At 38.2% G+C, this 19,134-nt stretch overlaps 1 protein-coding gene across 1 annotated transcript; it reads left to right on the top strand.

Annotated features, from left to right (window-relative positions):
* The first annotated feature begins 749 nt into the window (after positions 1 to 749).
* On the top strand, positions 750 to 15,514 carry LOC128230639 (agrin-like). Its single transcript, XM_052943081.1, has 9 exons — positions 750 to 834; positions 4,814 to 4,997; positions 6,243 to 6,376; positions 7,241 to 7,421; positions 8,161 to 8,288; positions 8,446 to 8,590; positions 11,320 to 11,638; positions 14,342 to 14,493; positions 15,439 to 15,514. The coding sequence occupies exons 1-9, from the start codon at positions 795 to 797 to the stop codon at positions 15,512 to 15,514; spliced, it is 1,359 nt and encodes a 452-aa protein (XP_052799041.1). The 5' UTR covers positions 750 to 794.
* The last annotated feature ends 3,620 nt before the right edge of the window (positions 15,515 to 19,134 follow it).

The raw sequence follows: 19,134 nt of genomic DNA, 5'->3' as shown, positions 1-19,134 counted from the left end.
CATTCCCGCATGGCTCGAATTTTCCTAGTTCGAGCCAACGGGGTTCGAATGTTAGTCATTACAACATTATATTAATCACTGTCGTTGGTACGAAGTTACGCGAAAGTGTGGTGTTGAGTTGTGCCGGAAAACAGGCTAGGTAATTAGGGAATACAATTTACCGTCGAACCCCTTTGGCTCGAACTTCTCTTGACCGGCGAAAATACCTCGTCCCTAAGAAAATTCGAGCCAAGCGGGAATTCTTACCTTCAGTAAAAAGAAATGGGTCCTAAATATCCAGTTCGATCCAGCCAGGAAATCGAGCAAAACGAGTTCGAACCAACGGGGTTCGCCTGTAATTGGTAAAATCATTTCACTGTGTCCAAAGTATGTGTTTTGTATTATTGTTTATTTACATACAGTAAAGACTCGCTATATCGAAGTCGTTGGGACCTCGGGAAATACTTCGAGATAAGGGACATTCGATATAACCGAAATACAAAATATATCTAACTTAACCAAAAACATTTGTAAAAGTTCGACATAACCCGAACATCGAGATAACAGAGTTCGACATAACGAGCTTCGACTGTACATATTTTATCATTAATGTCGCAAAGAAAGTTACTCACTATAAGGGAACTGTATCATCTTGTACAAATAATACTACCACATGGTTTATATTTAGAGAAGAAACAAACAATGGTCAGGTCGGTCGTGTAATCCGAACCACAACATTCGTTTTGATTGGCCTTATGACTTATATCCAAATACAAAGCAGTATCGTGACTTCATCAAGACAGTGATATCTCACCATGATCCTCTTGCTCTGTTTCCTAGGATATATTACAGCAGGTAAATCGGGTAACAGACGTTTGCTGAAGCGTTTACGTTTTATTGTGTATACATGTTAAACGAACAATGGATTTCGGATAGGTGAGCGATTTAGGGCCTAAATGGTACTCTTGAATAAAACACATAAAATATACCCTGACACATAAATCAGTATTAGAAAAGCATTAACACGGACAAAACATGCACTTTGATTAAGTCCCACACCACCTGAAGAGGTAGTATGTGTGCATATGCTACAGTTTCAAGATTGGGACTTAAAGGGACTAGACACCAGATGATACAATTGCAAGAAAAAAAAGAAAATTGTCAAAAAAAATCATAAAATTGATATCGTTGTGTACAACACATTGCATCTTACTAACTGGTGTATCACATCGCTTACGACACATGTATCTTTCTCAGCTTTTGCTTTTCACATGCTAAATATAAACACTTTAAACATGAAACGCCTTTAAACGGTTAAGCATAGCTGAGAGAGCGTTAAAATAGTCTTTTAATCATGTAAACTGGCGTATTGTCGGCCTCATACTAGCTCATATTGAAAATTCTACGTTTTGTGGAATAATGCATTTGCCGATTTTGAGATCATTTGGTGTCTAGCCCCTTTAATGAAATCGGTTGTTTTGCCAATGGTTATGCATTTTAAATTCTAACTCAGACTTATCTGTCAGGGTATATATAATTTTAGGCTTTTTCCAAGAGTACAATTAACGCCCTTAATCGCCCACCTATCCTCAAATCGTTGTGAGTAAAACTGCTTTGCATTAATGTTTACTGTGGAATACGTTAAGAGCTTACTTTTATGTAAAGCTATATCACCAAGGCGACCCGTGTTCAATACCCGGCCTGAGCGCCAATCGGAACACCTCGGCCCTTGATTCTAGAACAAACGTTTATCTATTTTTAAAATCACATTCGTTGGAACAAACTTTTTAATGCTAGTTAGATCTAACATTTACTGGAACTTACGATTACTTAACCCCACCTTTTCTAGACTTAAAGATGCACTCTTACTCCCAAATAAGATTTTTCACCATTAAAACAATTGTTTTAATTTACCAAAAAGGATTAATAAATGTCGAAAACAACGGTCATTATAAAGGATACCGAGTTTAATTTGAACGAAATGAGTAGAAAATACAGTATTTCTACCTTATGACACGATAGAAAATCACAGTAAATCTTTTAGCATTCACCAATCATTTTATATTTTTGCGTTTTCAGCTATTAAATACACGGTTACAATCTTGTTATCAGTAATATTTATATAATATTTTCCATTAATGCATATATAAGTTGTATCACTCAAAATTTGTGTTTGTTATACATGTGTATGCATTGATTTTGAGTAATAGTGTCACTTTAATCGTTTATTTGAACATTAAAACGTCGATCTGAAACAAAATAAATTTGGAACAAAAGTTTACTTGAACTCACATGATGCAACAAACGTCACAGGGCTAACTAGATCTAACATATATGCCAGTGTGTGTATACCACGTGTTAAATTGCGTCCTATATGCTACGTCGGAAGGCAACATTTTGCTTAAAATGAAGACTTATATCAAAGATTCCTTTTTTATTTTACTACACCATTTTCTATGTAACCAAGGGCAGTCTATGCCGCTTAAAAGCCCCGTCTTCGTTTTATTACCGAAGTTTGATAAGGTGATTATTTTCATCAAACACTTCGACAAACCTGTTTCCAAAACAATGTTTTGCCAGTGCTCCGTCAGACGGTCAAATTGTGAAAAGGTCTGTCGAAGCGTTTTAAGAAACTAAAGTCTCAATCAAACTTTGGTAAAAGACCGAAGGCGGGGCTCCGTAATCGGCGTAGACTGCGCTAAGTTTCATTTAAAATGGTGAAAAAAAAGTGAAGTTTTCTGTTTAAAGTCTTCATTCGATGCAAAATATTGCCTTCCGACGTAGCATTTATGACGCAATTTATCACGTGGTATACACACACTGGTATACTGAAACAATCATTTACCAGAACTTACGTTTAATGGGGTAAACTTTTTCTAGTTATCTTAATTAGAAATGTTTAATAGCATTAATAGCGTTTACAAACACGAACATGTATTGAAACAAACGATTGCAAAAAACGTTAAATCAACGATTATTCTTGAGAAAAAATGTTCAATAAGACAGACAGATAGACGGACGAACGGACGGACACGGGCGGATTTAAGCTATATCTCAGAAACCATTCATTTAATTAATTGAATACTCCACACAGTTGCTTAGAGCATTCAGGCAATCAAGGTAGAAATTACCTTAGTCTATAATTATGATCTTAAAGTATAGACTTTGATTGACTTTGGTTAAAGTTTTTGGGCAAGATAGGAAATTTACTCATATCTCAAACACCTTTCGTTAAATTAACTTGGTAATTCACACAGTTGTTCATGGTCAACAAACACTTTAGTTTAACAACTCTATATGATCTTAAATACAAATTGCGGCACTCGATGAACTAAGGCAGTTTGAATTAAGTTTAAGGGCAAGTTGGGATTTGAAGTCTTATCTTTCAACTTGCATAACCCTTGTCTTGATACTTTAAACAGCTGTTCAGTGCCACGGGACAATTAAGTAGGACGTTTCTATGACCTAGATGCAAATTAAGGCGCATGATTAGATGAGGAAGTTTTCCGGCACATTGTGACTTTTACCATATCTCCTAAACAACTCAGTCATTCAATTTTCTAAGAACTTCACAGAGTTGTTCAACGCCATCAGATAGTTAGGTAAGACGACTGTATATGATGCTAAATGCAAATTATGAATCCGTGATTGTCTTAGAACGTGGGGTTACAGTCTTTGGGCTGATGTTCATATCTCAAAAATCGTTTATGCAAGGACATATTTCTTCACCTTAGTGTTCAGGCACTTAAGACAATTACGTTAGATGATTCTAAATACAAATTATATCCCCTGTGTTTGACATATTCAGTTATATGTCTCATAGACGAAGCGATGAATAACCGAGCGAGCTGTCTTACGACAGCTCTTGTTAAGCGTATTGGGCCCAAAGATTCTATAATTCCGCGTATGTCTCAATTAAACCTAAGTTAGGAGTTTGTGTGTCCATAAACTAATTTTTGAGCGTATGTGTCAATAAAACCTTAGTGAAGAGTTCGTGTGTCCAATAAAGTTAGTTTTGAGCGTTTGTGTCAATTAAAACTTTGTTATGAGTTTGGGTGTCCAATAAACATAGTTTTGAGCGTAAGTGTCCATTAAACCTTAGTTTGGGGTTTGTGTTTTCAATTTAAGCTTAGTTTTTAGCCTTTTCGTCAATTAAAGATTGGTTAGGAGTTTGTGTGTCCAATAAACTAAGTTTTGAGCGTATGTGTCAATTACACCTTAAGTCAGGAGTTTGTGTGTCAGTTAACTTCGCTAGGAGATCGTGTGTCCATTAAATCTAGATTTTAGCGTATTTGTCAATTTAACCGCAGTTATGATTTTTGTGGGTCCAGTTACCTTTCTTTCCAGCGTATTTAGCAAATAAAACTTAGTTTCCAGCATGTTTGTCAATTAAACCTTCGTTAGGAGTTTGTGTGTCAAGTAGCATTCAGTTTAGCGTGGTATTTCAATAAACCTTATTTGTGCATGTAATAGAATTAATATGTATATGCCCAGTGGAGCTGAAGTGTTTCCAGGCGACAATAGGGACAAAAGACCTAACCAGTATTTTAAGCGTATCAACATTGGTCAAGTTGCTTTCATTTTAGCGTGGTTATCCATTCATCCTTATTTAAGAACCGTGGGTGTCCATAAACGCATAATTGCACAGTGCAGCACGGGCTGCGCATGCGCTGGACTGCCACCACGACCCGCTGAAGTGTATCTAGGGGCGAAAAAAGACACTTTACCTCATAGACCAGCATTTCGAGCAAAGTATTTTTCATTATATCATGCTTGTCCATTAACCCTTATTGGTCAGCGCTATTGTCCATTCACGCGTAATTGCACATTGCAGCCCAGGCTGCGCACGCACTGGACTGCCTCCACGATCCGCTGGGGTGCATCGAGTTGGCAATAACGACAGTAGACCTTACTCTCTGCGAGGCGGTCCGTCACATCCACTGTGACAATCTTCACGGGCATGTCGCCGTCCCGCATGAAGTCGTTTGTGGCACCGATGGCGTCACATACGACAACCAGTGAGTCATAATTATTATTCCGCCTACTTACTTGTATGTGTACATGTACAATTAATTCATGCTAGTGACGTCACAGCTCCATATGAACACTACAAACGTAAGCGGTATAATTGCATTTCGTGATTTCAAATATTAATGGTTTTATTTCACTGCCAAATCCAGGAATTTATAACTTGGTTGGGGGCGGGGGGCGGGGGGGGGGGGTTCAGTCATGCATGTCAGCCCTTAATTCGCGACTACCTTTACATATCATACAGTGGACATACCAATACTTACGAAAAATAATATATATATATATATATATATATATATATCAGCGTATAAAATGTTAAGGTATCAATTTAAGGTTAAAATAAGGTGTGTTTAGGGTTCATCATTTGCCGGCCAACTGGGATGGGGGCCACGGGTCATTGTCCCCCCACCACATGGTCGAACCGCCACTGTATTTGGCGAGTATTTTTCCGAAAATATTTAAAAATATTCCTCCCTCAGATTCAGAGCTTCGATTAACTAATCTTTATATCTTTTATGCATTTCAGTGATAATATATTGCATTTTCACTGCTTTTATTTTCACTTTCCCTAATGTGTAATGCGTGATTATATCCTATACATAATGTACTCTTCTGTGGCACACTAGAGAAAGCGCGATTTAAAGTGCCAGCTGGCCAAAAAACCCAGCACTATGGTCAGTCTTCGAACTAGACAGTGTCCAAGATGGCTCTTGTTTATAATTTTCTTTTAAATTAGGATGAGGAATCAGGTGTCTTCAAAGGGGTTCTCACATAGGTCAACAAGGGTCACAAACGATGTAAACAAACTTCAATGATGCAATCCTTTGCCAGAATTTCAGCGTAGCATCGTTCTACAAAATTCCGTCAAGTTGATATTTTGGCCAAGGAATGTACCAAAATACAAGCAAATCTAAAATATTTCACACGTGTAGAAGCAGAAAATAAGCTTGAATAGGCTAAGCAATATTTTCCTATAATTAGTTTCTGTCAAAAAAGTTATTTATAAATTAACGTCACTTACTTGTGTGTTTACATCGGTTGTGACCAGCGGTGACCAATGTGAGAACCCCTTTGATGTCACGTGATTCGTCACCCTTCAATGTACACGTTTGCGCAAGACCGGAGCAAGGTGCTGACTTACCACAAGAACCAGCACCAAGATCAGCCTATCTTCAAACTGGACAGTCTCCATAATAGGTTTTGTATATAATCTTCTTAAATGTCATCTTCAGTTGTATGTTTGCGCACGCGCGGTGCAATGTGCTGAGTGACCACAACAACCAACAACATGGTCAACCTATCGTACAGCTCAACATTGCCAACGATGGCCCCTGTACCGGCACGCTCACAACCACGCCCATTGCTGGTAAGGCCTGAGTTACGCCATTGACTAGAGTTGTTGCAAATGATATTAAAGTGCCACAATATATGTTTACTTGACACCTACTCTTTTTTCGATTTAAATACATTATTGGGTGAAACTAATTTGACTTCAGTAATCAAAGCAAACAAGCAGTATCTTTAAAAAAGATACTTGGCCGTGGTAGATAAACGGGATAGCTAGTGCCCGAATGGTTTGAAGGTTCGACAAGAAATAGAGATTGTTTTTGGTTAAATTGCTCTTGGGTTATTCCTGAGTCAGTGCAGCTTTTTTGAAAGGAATAGTATAACCATGCACAGTATCACAAAGTATTGCAATGTCTGAATGAACACGTGTATTTTTTCAATACAGGTCTCCTACTACCTTGTATTGACAATTCTAGGCTTGTTTTGTGGACATATTAATTTGCTGATTTTGAGACCATCTGAGTGTCTATCCCCTTTAACTCTACCTTTTGAGCGCGTGTGTCCATTTTTCACATTTATGAACGTGTACCAATTCACCCCAATTTTTCATCGCGTGTGGTTATTTGCCCACATGTTAACGTATGTGCATATTAACCAACATTGTTACAGCGTCATTGGTGGAATTCAATATGCAACTTAAGTCAATCTTATGGTCGTACATCATTGACTCCATTCACTGTATAGGCCCGCTATTTATATCGAGAAATCCGATTAGCTACATCGCTCTTAAATCCGATTAAGACCATTATTGAATACCATCCCTGGTTCTTAATTAACTCAAGTGTTTAAGCAAGTTCAACATTTAATCCGCATTTCGAGCGGATTGGTCTATCAATTCTCATTTTATCGCGTGTGTCAACTAACACATATTGGATCATTGTAGCCCAGGCGGGCCACACAATTGACTGCAATAACCAGCCTGTTTTGTGTATCGAGACGGTCATCATGACGGTGGACGTGGCACTGTGCACCGAGATGCTTCACATACACTGTAACCACCTTCACGGTCAAATCGCCACCCCACAAGTCGTCTGTGGTACCAACGGCTTCACATACGACAACCAGTGAGTCATAATCTTCCATCTTACTTGCTTGCATGTGTACATGATCAATATATGTATGGCACATTGGCACCCCGTTTGCTCGAACTCCCAAGGCCCGGCGAAAATACTACATGCGGGGAATTCGAGCCAAGCGGGAATGCTTACCTTCATTATAAAGAGTTCAGACATTTTAACATCCTTTTCGAGCCAACGAGGAAATCGAGGCAAGCGAGTTCGAGGCAACGGGGCTCGACTGTATAAACATGTTTATACTTGGATTTATATCTGGCCTGTATCCTGAGAACATTTTTACTACATTATTTTTCTTAAATGTTCTCTTCAGCTGTAAGTTCGCGCAAGACCGGCGCAAGTTGCTGGCTGACCTCACGAGCCAGCACCGTTGTCAGCCTATCTGTTAACAGGACATTATCCAATATGGCTCTTGTATCAGGGGCGGATCCGGCATAACACGTTAGAGGGATCGCAACTAAGGGGCGTTACCTTTTGACTTGCGCCCAGATCTCAGAACCGAAATTTGTTTGGTTCAAAGTGTCGAAAGGGATATTTATGGGGTACTCGCCCAAAAACATTTTATCAATTTTTGGTCCGAAATGGTGCATATTTGGCGTTTTTTATTGCCCTTTTTACTCCTGTATTAAATTAAAAATTTAACTTGGAAGATTTTAGGGGGGTGGGGGCGCTGGGTGCCCCCCCTTGGGTACACTAGTGTGTATTATACATTATTAAATGTCATCTTTAGCTGCCTATTTGCACAAGAACGGTGCAAGTTGATGACTGAAAAGAACAACCAGCACCACGGCCAGCCAATCTTCACATTGGACGTTGCTACCGATGGCTCCTGTACCGGCACACCTTCGCCAATTGATGGTAGGGCGTCTGTTACGTCATTTTAGCCCTAAAAGATACAAAAAGTGTACATTTCGCTTTAAACCAAACTGGATCGTAGAAAGATTCCATTCAATGCACCGAAAACATCAAATAGTCCAATGTTGATTGTTAAATAAATAAAGACTGTGGTTCCCAGGGACTGGCTGCCACCACCAGGAGTGTATCGACCCGGCCCTGTCGTCAACGGATGCCAAGATCTGTCTCGAGCTCACCAAAGTTCATTGCCATGGCCACACCTACGAGCCGATCTGTGCCAGCGACGGCGTCACATACAGCGACCAGTAAGTACAATGTGTGGATACCTCGTGATAAATTACGTCATTAATGCTACGTCGGAAGGCAACATTTTGCTTCGAATGAAGACTTAAAATCAATATAATTTCACCATTTCTTCACCATTTTAGATGAATCATAGCGCAGTCTACGCCGCTTATGGAGCCCCGCCTTCGGTCTTTTACCAGAGAATGATTGAGAGTTTAGTTTCTTCAAACACTTCGAAAAACCTTTTCACAATACGGCCGTCTGACGGAGCACTGTCAAACCATCATTATGGAAACAGGTTTGTCGAAGTGTTTGATGAAACTAATCATCTTATCAAACTCCGGTAATAAAACGAAGGCGGGGCTTTTTAAGTGGCATAGACTGTCCTTTGTTTTATTTAAAATGGTGTAGTAAAAGAAAAGTTATCTTTGATTCAAGTCTTCATTTTATGCAAAATGTAGCCTTCTGACGTAGCATATATGACGTAATTTATCACGTGGTATACACACACTGACACAGGAGCAATGCGTAGCGTTCATTATCATTTAAGGTATCCGGCCCACAAATACGGGAATTTTAGATGCCTGCATGGTGACCACATATTAGTTTGGTATCATTACAAAAGGTTCTGTTATAATAAACAAGTTTAAGTGGCCTTCAAAAATTGAAAAATGTTTCATTTACGCTCGATTAAATAAAGAACATAAAATGTCATACAATGTTACCAAGAGTACACGGGGTCGCCAGACATCTAATGTTAACATTAATGTTAAAGGGGATACTAAACAACAAGAATAATTGTGGGTCGGGAACCTTAAAGCTGCAGTCTCACAGATTGACTGCTTTGACAACATTTTTGTCTTGAAATGAGCTATTTTTTTTGTAAATGTGTACAAACAAATGATATAAGAAGGCTGACTAAAGATGATATCGTAGTTTTCAATTTTATGGTCAGAAATTGATGTTTTATGGCTAAAGGCGTAACGCTTTAAGAAAGTTTAACTTTTCGGCCGATCTTTCGAACGATTTATATTTTTTCTATTGGATTTGTTATATGACTGAAATGAAGATGCCAAAATCAGCTGAGCTGATTCTGAGACAAAATTAAAATGTAAAAAAGTCAAAACTCTCAATCTCTGAGAGTGAAGCTTTTAAATAAAAAACAAAGTCAGTATACTGCTAAAACCTAGGTACCATTGTTGTCGTGGATTTAATCTGTGAATGCAACTGCTGTACCAACAGCAATAAGGTTGTACGCTAAGCACAGTGGTAAGCGGCCTCGCTTCTCACTGAGGTGGCCATGGTTCGACAACCCCCCCCCCCCCCCACCACCACCACCACCACCTACCCCCCACCCAAAGACACAACACAAGACCATACTCTCGCGCAACATCGTGTCAACAAGAGTGACTTAGCATAATATAGGATAGCTTTCTTCACAATCGTTGTAAATAAAATAATGTTTAAACTAACAGCGATTAGTGCGTAGATTTGAGGTCGTCTGCTTTACATTAGTTTTGTTACTAATTTCAAAGTAATTTCGGAATTGTAATAACTTTGATGCCATCCTCGTCCAGAACTTCGAGAGCAGCGACTAGTCGGTAGATTTTTAAGCTTGTTTGGTGAAGAAAAAAATCGATACATTTCCATAGTTTTTTTTCGTCATCGTTGTCAATTCGCATCGATGGGAGCGACGGCGACATTTATAATGATCAGTGGATTGTTTTTATCTTGTTCTGCGAAAAAAAAAACACGAAAGACGAGAGATTGTCAAACCGTCCATCTTTAGTAACGGCAGCGGGTAATTTTAGTGTGGGGATAATAATTATTTTAAGTGTGAGCACTCGATATTGGGTTTTAACCCCAGTGAACCCATGTTTCCGATGACCACCCAAGAAGTTAACCCCATTGACTTGCTCTGTGATGTTGGTACTTGTAATAAGCTCAAGGGCAAGTTCATGTTTACATTATTTTGTGAGTACCAGAGTACGAATTTAATAACCAACTAAGATTGAATTTGAGTCAAAGATTTAGCGCGAAGACAAAACTACCGCATTCACCCGGCACTGCGGGGCCACCTGAAAGGTAAAAACACGGCCCATTTCCCGGCTATCCCCCGTAAACCCTCTGACCTGGAAAAATACTAAAATAAGGAAAGTGACTTTAGTTTTATGAATACCGCCCCTGACCCTCACATATTAATTCCCGAGGAAACGGCTACTGAACGGAAGAGTTTTTTAAATCGTATATTTATGCTTTCAACGTGACACTCTTATTCAAAATCAATACATACACATGTATACATAACAAACATACTTTTTGAATGATAAACCTTCAACTACTTACTGAATTATGCATATATGGAAAATATTTATTACTGATAACAAGATTATAATCATGTATTTAATAGCTGAAAACGCAAAAATATTAAATGATTGGTGAGTGTTAAAATACTTAATGTGGTATACTTTCGTCTCATAATGTAGAAATACCGTGTTTTCTGCACCGTTCTTTCAAATTAAACTCGGTATACTTCATAAGAACCATTGTTTTCGACATTTATTCATCCTTTTTGGTATATTGAAACAATTGAATTAACTATAGTAACTCTTATTTGGGAGAAAGAGTGCATCTTTAAAAACTTATATCTTTTTCTTTAGTTCGAATATATTGATGTTATTCCACAGCTTATATTGCAAACAATGTCATGGTTCTTAAACTTATTTATAAGTTTCTTATCTATCTGCAGCTGCACTTTTGCTAAGAAGAGGTGCACCAGGGACGGGGCGAGTTTGACGATTCAGTTTATGGGCGAGTGTCACAGTTCCGTTAACATTCAGACAACGGTGGCCATGACCGGTGCCAGCAGCACGGCTTCACCCGCCGCCATGATTACCGCCGGCAGCACAGCTTCACCCGCCGCCATGACCACCGCGGCCAACTCTGGAGCCACTGGTGGGGTATCGGTGGCTAGCACCTCGGCAGCGCCAATTGTGAGCGGCGCCGGAAGCACGGCTGCACAGCCGGTAACTTCCACCACAATGCCACCTACTACAACTACCAATAAGGTCGGTTGACGATTTGTGGAATTCATTTCAAATGTCTTTTTAACCTAACAAATCATTACCTTGATATCATATTTAACATTGCAGAAATTATTGATAAATGAAAGAGAAAGAGAAATATAAACCAACATATTTAAATTATTGGAACCTTATACGGACCTTTTTTATTCAGTCGATATATTAGAGCTGCACTCTCACAGATTTACCGTTTAACTTTTTTTGTTTTGTTTTTGCGTAAGTACATAATAACAATTTTTAACCATAAGTTAAAGCTGCGCTCTCACAGATTGAACGTTTTGACAACTTTTTTTTTAATTTGAACGAGCCAATTTATGCGAAAATGCATGGAAACCAGTCATATAAGACTGCTGACAAAACATCAGATCGCAGATTTTCATATTTCCGTTCGAAAATTAATGTTTGATGGCTAAAAGCGTTACTAACGGTTGAAGAAATTTGCATAAAACATCATTTTTTTTTCAAACTGAAGTGGAAACTAACAGTCTTAAATATTTCGAAAGAGGGTTACATTATATTGTGTAAACTATCCACTAACTGGGCCAGTCACTGTTTACCGCTTCACCTGATCAAAAGAAAAAAACGGCTGACTGCTGATTAACTGAAATAAATGTATTGAAAAACCTGAGAAATCCTGCCTTCTCATAAGACAAAATGTAATGCTGACCACTAATAGGACTTTTAAGGTGTTTTTAATCATAGTGTTGTAATACATGTATAAGGCAAGCGAGAGGTTCATGAGCTACTAATTCTCGTTTAAAAATGCACCAACTGAGCTAGCGTATGGTAAAACTGTTATCATTGCTCAGTGTGGACATACCACGTGGTTTGTGACGTCACATTTGGTTATAACGTGAAGCAAAAAACCGCTCGACTCGGATAGGATTACGGCTGTAAGTTTGTTATTTTCATATCAATTTTAATAAAACATAGCGGAGGCTAAGCGGAAAAATGTACACTATAATCGGTTACTAAGCGATATGTTGAGCAATTTATAGTTTTTTTCAAAAATCGTGGGCAAATGCTGATAATGTACAAAATGTTGTTTGTTATGACGAAAAGCAAATTACGTTTCTGGTCCAAAAACTTGTTTATATATATATATATTTATTCACCAGGATCGCCTTAAAACGGAAGTCTCGGAATGCAAATTCTATCCTCACGATATATTCATACCTACAAATGAGGAATACACTGTATTGAAATATTAAATGTTTGTATTCTGTTATGACGAAAAGCAAAAACTATTTGGTTATAACGAAAAGCAGTGTTTGGTGGAACAATTGCCGACCTCTCTCCTTTTTGCCATGAGCGTGATTAAAACCCATTTTGCAATATTTGTTTACATATACAGTAGGTATGAGCATCGGTTATGTTTTACAGCAATTAAAAGGCATATATAAGACAATTAAATGTCACCATCACTTGTATCATTAGTATGTCACTCAAGTTATATATCAGGAAACACATTGCATTTTTTCATAAGCTTGTCTGGTATCTTTAACAAAAATGGAGTTTAGATATCTATCATGCGTCGTCGGTAGGTTTCACCTTAGTCGTGTATCAATTAAAACCCCAAAACAACTGAATTTAACGTAAACATACGTTCATTGAAGTAAAAGTTGTCATTTCGTCTTTTTTCGTTTTGCATATTTATACACATATGTTAAAGTGGATACTTTAGGGTTAAACCTCGTCGAACAACTGGAGCAAAACCATGTTTATTGGCACAATAAAGTGGCGCAATGATTTAATCAAACAAAATGATTCCTTTTTTCCAGAATGATGCGGCCACCCCTCGGCTTGGGGAAGCGCAGCAAGCGAGCAAAGAAATGAAGACCACCATTTTTCAATTTGCTGACATATGAATGACGATATATGTTTATATAGAGTGAATATAAGTATTAAAAAAATATTGCGATGCATGTATTGTTAGTAGTGTCTGTTTGTGCCGTCCATTGTTCAGTACCTCAGGGTCCTAGCATGGTACATCTAGACAGGGTCTTACATTTCAATTTAAGAATTCATTTCTAGTCACTTCATTTCACGAATGAATTGCGGGGTTGATGTCATTATCGGGGAATGAACGCAAATGGGCTGGTCAAAGTGTGTTTGACCAGCCCCCTTGCGTTCATACCCCCGATAATGACATAAATCCTGCAATTCATTACTTATATTTACACCAATAGTGCATTACTTCATCCCAAAAATGTTAAAAAAATACTTCTTTTTATTTAAGAAAACCATCCAGTAATCCTTTCTTACCCATTCTGTAAATAGAACGACCCGACTGTAACCGGAAACGTTTTATCAAATGACGTCACGATAACGCGGGAAAATATCAACAACTCGAAATCACTTTTAAACGTAAAATTGAAACACTTATGGCAACGATACATTTAACATATCATGATTTAACACTTTCTAAAATGTTGATTTATATAACGGCACCTGCTGAATCAATACAAACAATAACAAGATTATAAATTTTCATGCATATTGTTATGCGATGAATTGCGATCCGATCATATTCGAAGATGTTGCGTTCATCGATTTATTTAGAAACGCAATTGCTGAAAGACAGTTCATTTAAGGAATGGAAATTGAGGTGTAAATATATAACTTTAACAACGTTGTTAAGATTTACAAAGTTCTGAACAATCGCTCCAATGTTCCATTTCACATCAGGTGACAATGACGTTGGCAACCATGCCAGCGGCGACAACTCCGTCTATCTCGGATCTGCTTGTTGGCGTCTTTTGCAAGAATATCAACTCCATCATCTGTAATCAGGGCTTCGACATCGTGTGTGGGTCCGACGGCAAGTTTTACCCGAACCCGTAAGTAGCATACTCTCCAAAGTATATGATTTAATGAGCAGAACCAAACAGAACAGAACAGATAATTTATTTTGATTTAAATATCGCGTTATTACATTTTAATATGATAACGATCAAATTGGGCCATATTATCAACGAGTGTACGATAAAATATTTTAAATTGCAAATTCAAATAATGTTTTTTTTCGTTTTAGTTGTGATTTTGATTTGAAATATATAGCAGTACTACTAATGAATACTGATCCGAAAATGGTGTACGATACGATCTTTGACCAAGGAGTCACAATTTGAATTCGTTAATTCAATTCAATTCAATTTAGGCGCAAAATCATATCATAACATTCACGGTATGTTTACATGTACACTACACACAACAATTCGATGGCTCAGCGCATGGCAGACGTAATTCAATATAGAAATAGAATTAGCTTCGTACGCCGTCTGGCGCTAAACCCTAGAAATTTTACAACCTGAGGCCCGTTTCTGTAAAGAAATAGGTGCAATCTTATCAAAATCATATCGTTCGATCGATTTTTCGAATCCATATTTCGGTGTAGTAAGAATACCTATTTCCAAAATTATAGTTGCGTTAGTCAATTCAAACAGTATTTATTTGATTTTCCAAGCAAAACGTTCATTTTAATGCAGAACACTGCCATACTATTTAACCGAAATTCTATATCTTGGCCGTACGCTCGTCGAAAAGATGACCACTTTAATCGTTACTTCAATACGTCCTTGATCTTACAATAATTAGTCATACACTTGTCGAAAAGGTGACCCTTTTAGTCGTAACTTCAATAAATATGTTCAAGCGTCATTTATTTTTGTAAAACGATCAGAAATACGCTAATAAAAGTGATTTACTAAATCTGAGTCTAGACTCGAACTTTAGGCTTGTTGTAATCATGAGCCATAAACTCGGACATGATTGCTATTGGACAGATGTGAGCTGAGCAAGGCCTCCTGTTCTGACTCTACGCTGAATGTCATGCCCGACCTGACAACATGCAGTGTTTAGCCGCCGCCAGCCCCGAGCCCGCAGCCGCAGCCATTTGCAGTGTTTTTATTGTGAAATAAACATTGTGGTATACACTTCTTTATTCTCTCATCATGGAATTTTTACACCTCAACTTCCATTCCTGAAATGAACTGCCTTTCGGCAATTGCGTTTATCAATCGATGAACGCAACATCTTCGGATATGTTCGGATCGCAATTCATTGAATAACAATATACATGAAAAATATTGATATTGTTATTGTTTGTATTGTGTCAGCAGGACCCGTAAAATATAAATCAACATTTTAGGAATAATTATTTTTTAAATTTTAATGAATTGTTGCCATAAGTGTGAATTTCACGTTTAAAAGTGATTTCAAGTGGCTGATCTGTTCCCGCGTTATTGTGACGTCATTTGAAAAAAGTCGGGTCGTTCTATTTACAGGATGGGTAGGAAAGAGTTACTGAAAGGTTTTCTTAAATGTAATGAAGTATGTTTTTAACAATTATTGAATGAAATAATGAACTATTGGTGTAAATATAAGTTAATATGAACGTAAATATAAGTGAATATGAACGCAATTGGGCTGGTCAAAGTACGCGTGGAGTCCTTCGGACTCCACACACTTAGACCAACCCAATCGCGTTCATACCCCGATAATGACATCAAGCCCGCAATTCATTACTTAAATGAAATACATAAATACATGTGTAAGAGGTCTGATGGTATAAGTGTCCGCCTCTCACCCAGGAAGTTGTGTGGGTACGGTCCTCACCTGGGTGAGAGTGGTCTAGTGGTATGAGTGTTCGCCTCTCACTCAAGAGGTTGTTGGTTCGATCCCCACAAAGGTGAGAGAATTCTAATGGTATAGGTGTCCGCCTCTCATTCAAGAGGTTGTGGGTTCGATCCTAACCAGGGTAAGAGTGGTCTTGTGGTATAAAAAAGTCAGCCTATCACCTAAGAGGTTTATGTTTCGATCCCCACTATTGGGCACTTTCTCATGGCCAAATCACCGGCCCCAGAAAACGGCTTTAAGAGGGATTCTATTAGCTTCCAGCTTTCGAGCTTAAAGAAATTAGAACAAACCAATTAAGTTCATGTGAAATATTCATTGGAATGTACGATGTAAGATGTTTCATTTCAAACGATTTTATATCATACGAATTATATAATAGTCATTAATACTCATGTTGATCTGGGAGGTTATATTCGACTTGATTTGATTTTTGCAGAATTGGATTTCTTAATAGGCAATAGGTAAAGCTGTAACTTAGGAAGAGTTTATTATAAATATTGTTAGACAAAATAATTATACAGCGAGTGTGAATGTCGTTTTTGGAACATATTTCATATCTCATGTTCCATAGCATGGCTTCATTCTTCGGTCATGGGAAATACCTGGGTAAGGTTATCAAATTCACTTTCGTCCATGTCATGTAATACTGTGACCCGCAATGATTACCCTCGACACTGTTGCTTGCATCAAAACAGCCATCGTCGGCAACCACGGTGCTCTTTTTTCTTTCTGTTACATTTCATACAGCAGCACAGCGTATTAGTGTTCGGCACTTGTGTATGTGGGATTGTTTCAATGTTGCGATCCAATGTTTCACGTCTTGATGAAATGATCGCATCAAATGTTTCACAAGATAATGGTGTAAGCGAGCTTTTGGCCTCATTTGCACGACAATCGACCAGAGTTTATATCCTGTAGCTCATCACTCTTAATGGTTGAGCGAGATTTTATCCTGACCTGAACTGCCCGACAAGAGCGAAATGTTTAGCTCTTCGCCGTTCATCACATCTTTAAGGTGAGTGTGTGTGTGATTGTATAAATGTTGCGATCCCCAGTGTTTCACTTTTTGATGAAATGTTAGGATCAAATAAATGTTTCACAATGCTGTGAGCGAGATTTTGGCCTCATCTTCCCGACTTAAGACACACGTTTGTACTTTGCAGTCAATTACTTCGTAGTATTTGTTGAGCGAGAGTTTAGCCTGAATCAGCCCGACAAGAGAGAAATGTTCGAATTTTGCCGTTCATCACTTCTAAATGGTTGAACGAGCTTTAAGCCTGAATTGTCGGACATGAAATAGCAATGTTCAAAATTTGCAGTTCATCACTTCTTAATTGGGTGAGTGAGATTTTAGCCTGACTTGCCAACAGGATAGAGTAATGTTTGAACTTTGTAGTTCGTCACTTCTTAATGGTTTAGCGAGCTGTTAGCCTGAATTGTCCGACAAGAGAGAGCAATGTTTGCGCTTTACCGTTCATCACTTCTAAATGGTTGAGTGAGCTGTTAGCCTGAATTGCTAGCAGGAGAGAGCACTGTTCGAACTTTGCAGGTCATCTTTTCTAAATGGTCGAACGAGCTTTTAGCCTGAATTGTCCGACAGGAGATAGCAATGTTTGAAATTTGTAGTTCATCACTTTTATTGTTCTATATAATGTGAGGGAGATTTAGCCTGAATTGTCCGACAAGAAAGCAATGTTTGCGCTTTACCGTTCATCACGTCATAAAGGTGAGGGTGAGATTTTAGCCAGGGAGCAATCTTCGAACTTTGTAGTTCATCACTTCTTAATGGTTGAACGAGCTTTTAGCCTGAATTGTCAGACAAGAGGGCAATATTTGCGTTTTACCGTTCATCACGTTTTAAAGATGAGGGTGAGATTTTAGCCAGGGAGCAATGTTCGAACTTTGTAGTTCATCACTTCTTAATGGTGTGAGCGAGATTTAGCCTGAATTGTCCGACAATGTTTCCACTTTGTCGTACATCACGTGTTATAGGTGTGAATGAGATTGTAGCCTGGATTTTCTATCTAAATGTTGCAATCCAGTGTTTCACTTCTTGATGATATGTTCGGATCAAATGTTTCGATCCAGTGTCTCACTTCTTGATGATATGTTCGGGTCAAATGTTTCACTCAATAATGATTTGAGCGAGATTTCAGACAGAATTGTCCATCAAGAGAGCAATTTTTACATTGGCATTTCATCACGTCCTGATAGCGTTGGGTGATATTTTAACCTTGATTTTATCTTGGAATGTTGGGATCCAGTGTTGCCAAAGGCGTTGAAAAAAGAAATAAAGGAATAACAGGACACAGACAGAGGTCAAGGTCACTTTGAACTTGAGGTGAAGAAACGGTTTCCGCTCGATAACTAAGGATCCTTTAAGTCCAGGAACTTCATACTTGGTATGCTAGTTGGTCATGATTAGTAGAAGACCCCTATTGATTTTGAGATCAGTAGGTCAAAGGTCATGGTCGCCTTGACCTTAAGGTGAAGAAACGGTTACTGCTCAGTAACTAAAGAACGCTTGCACCCAGGAACTTCATTTTCGGTATGCAAGTTGGCCCCTACTGATTTTGAGATCAGTAGGTCAAAGGTCAAGGTCGCAGTAGATATTCACTATTTATTATGGGTGAATAAACCAAACTTCACTGTTTTTGTATGTCTCCAGTCCAAAATTACAAATTTCATGTCCATCATATATTTTCTCTCAGATACGACCACACAATAGGGGAGACAAGCGTTTTTTTCAAAAAGGCAATCTCTAGTTTATAAATAAATATATACTGTTTATAAATATATATTCTCTGCCTATGTTGATTTACGACGTAACGGCATGTGTCGAT

The sequence above is a fragment of the Mya arenaria genome, chromosome 4, assembly GCF_026914265.1.
Source record: "Mya arenaria isolate MELC-2E11 chromosome 4, ASM2691426v1".
In the NCBI taxonomy this organism is placed as follows: Eukaryota; Metazoa; Mollusca; class Bivalvia; order Myida; family Myidae; genus Mya; species Mya arenaria.
This window is presented reverse-complemented; position numbering and strand designations above follow the sequence as displayed.

Excerpts from the sequence above, each read along its gene's own strand:
- LOC128230639 (XM_052943081.1), top strand. The coding sequence starts at position 795 with ATGATCCTCTTGCTCTGTTTCCTAGGATATATTACAGCAG. Across the intron at positions 4,998-6,242 it reads GGCGTCACATACGACAACCA|TTGTATGTTTGCGCACGCGC; the intron begins GTGAGTCATAAT and ends TGTCATCTTCAG. Across the intron at positions 8,289-8,445 it reads CACACCTTCGCCAATTGATG|GGACTGGCTGCCACCACCAG; the intron begins GTAGGGCGTCTG and ends TGTGGTTCCCAG.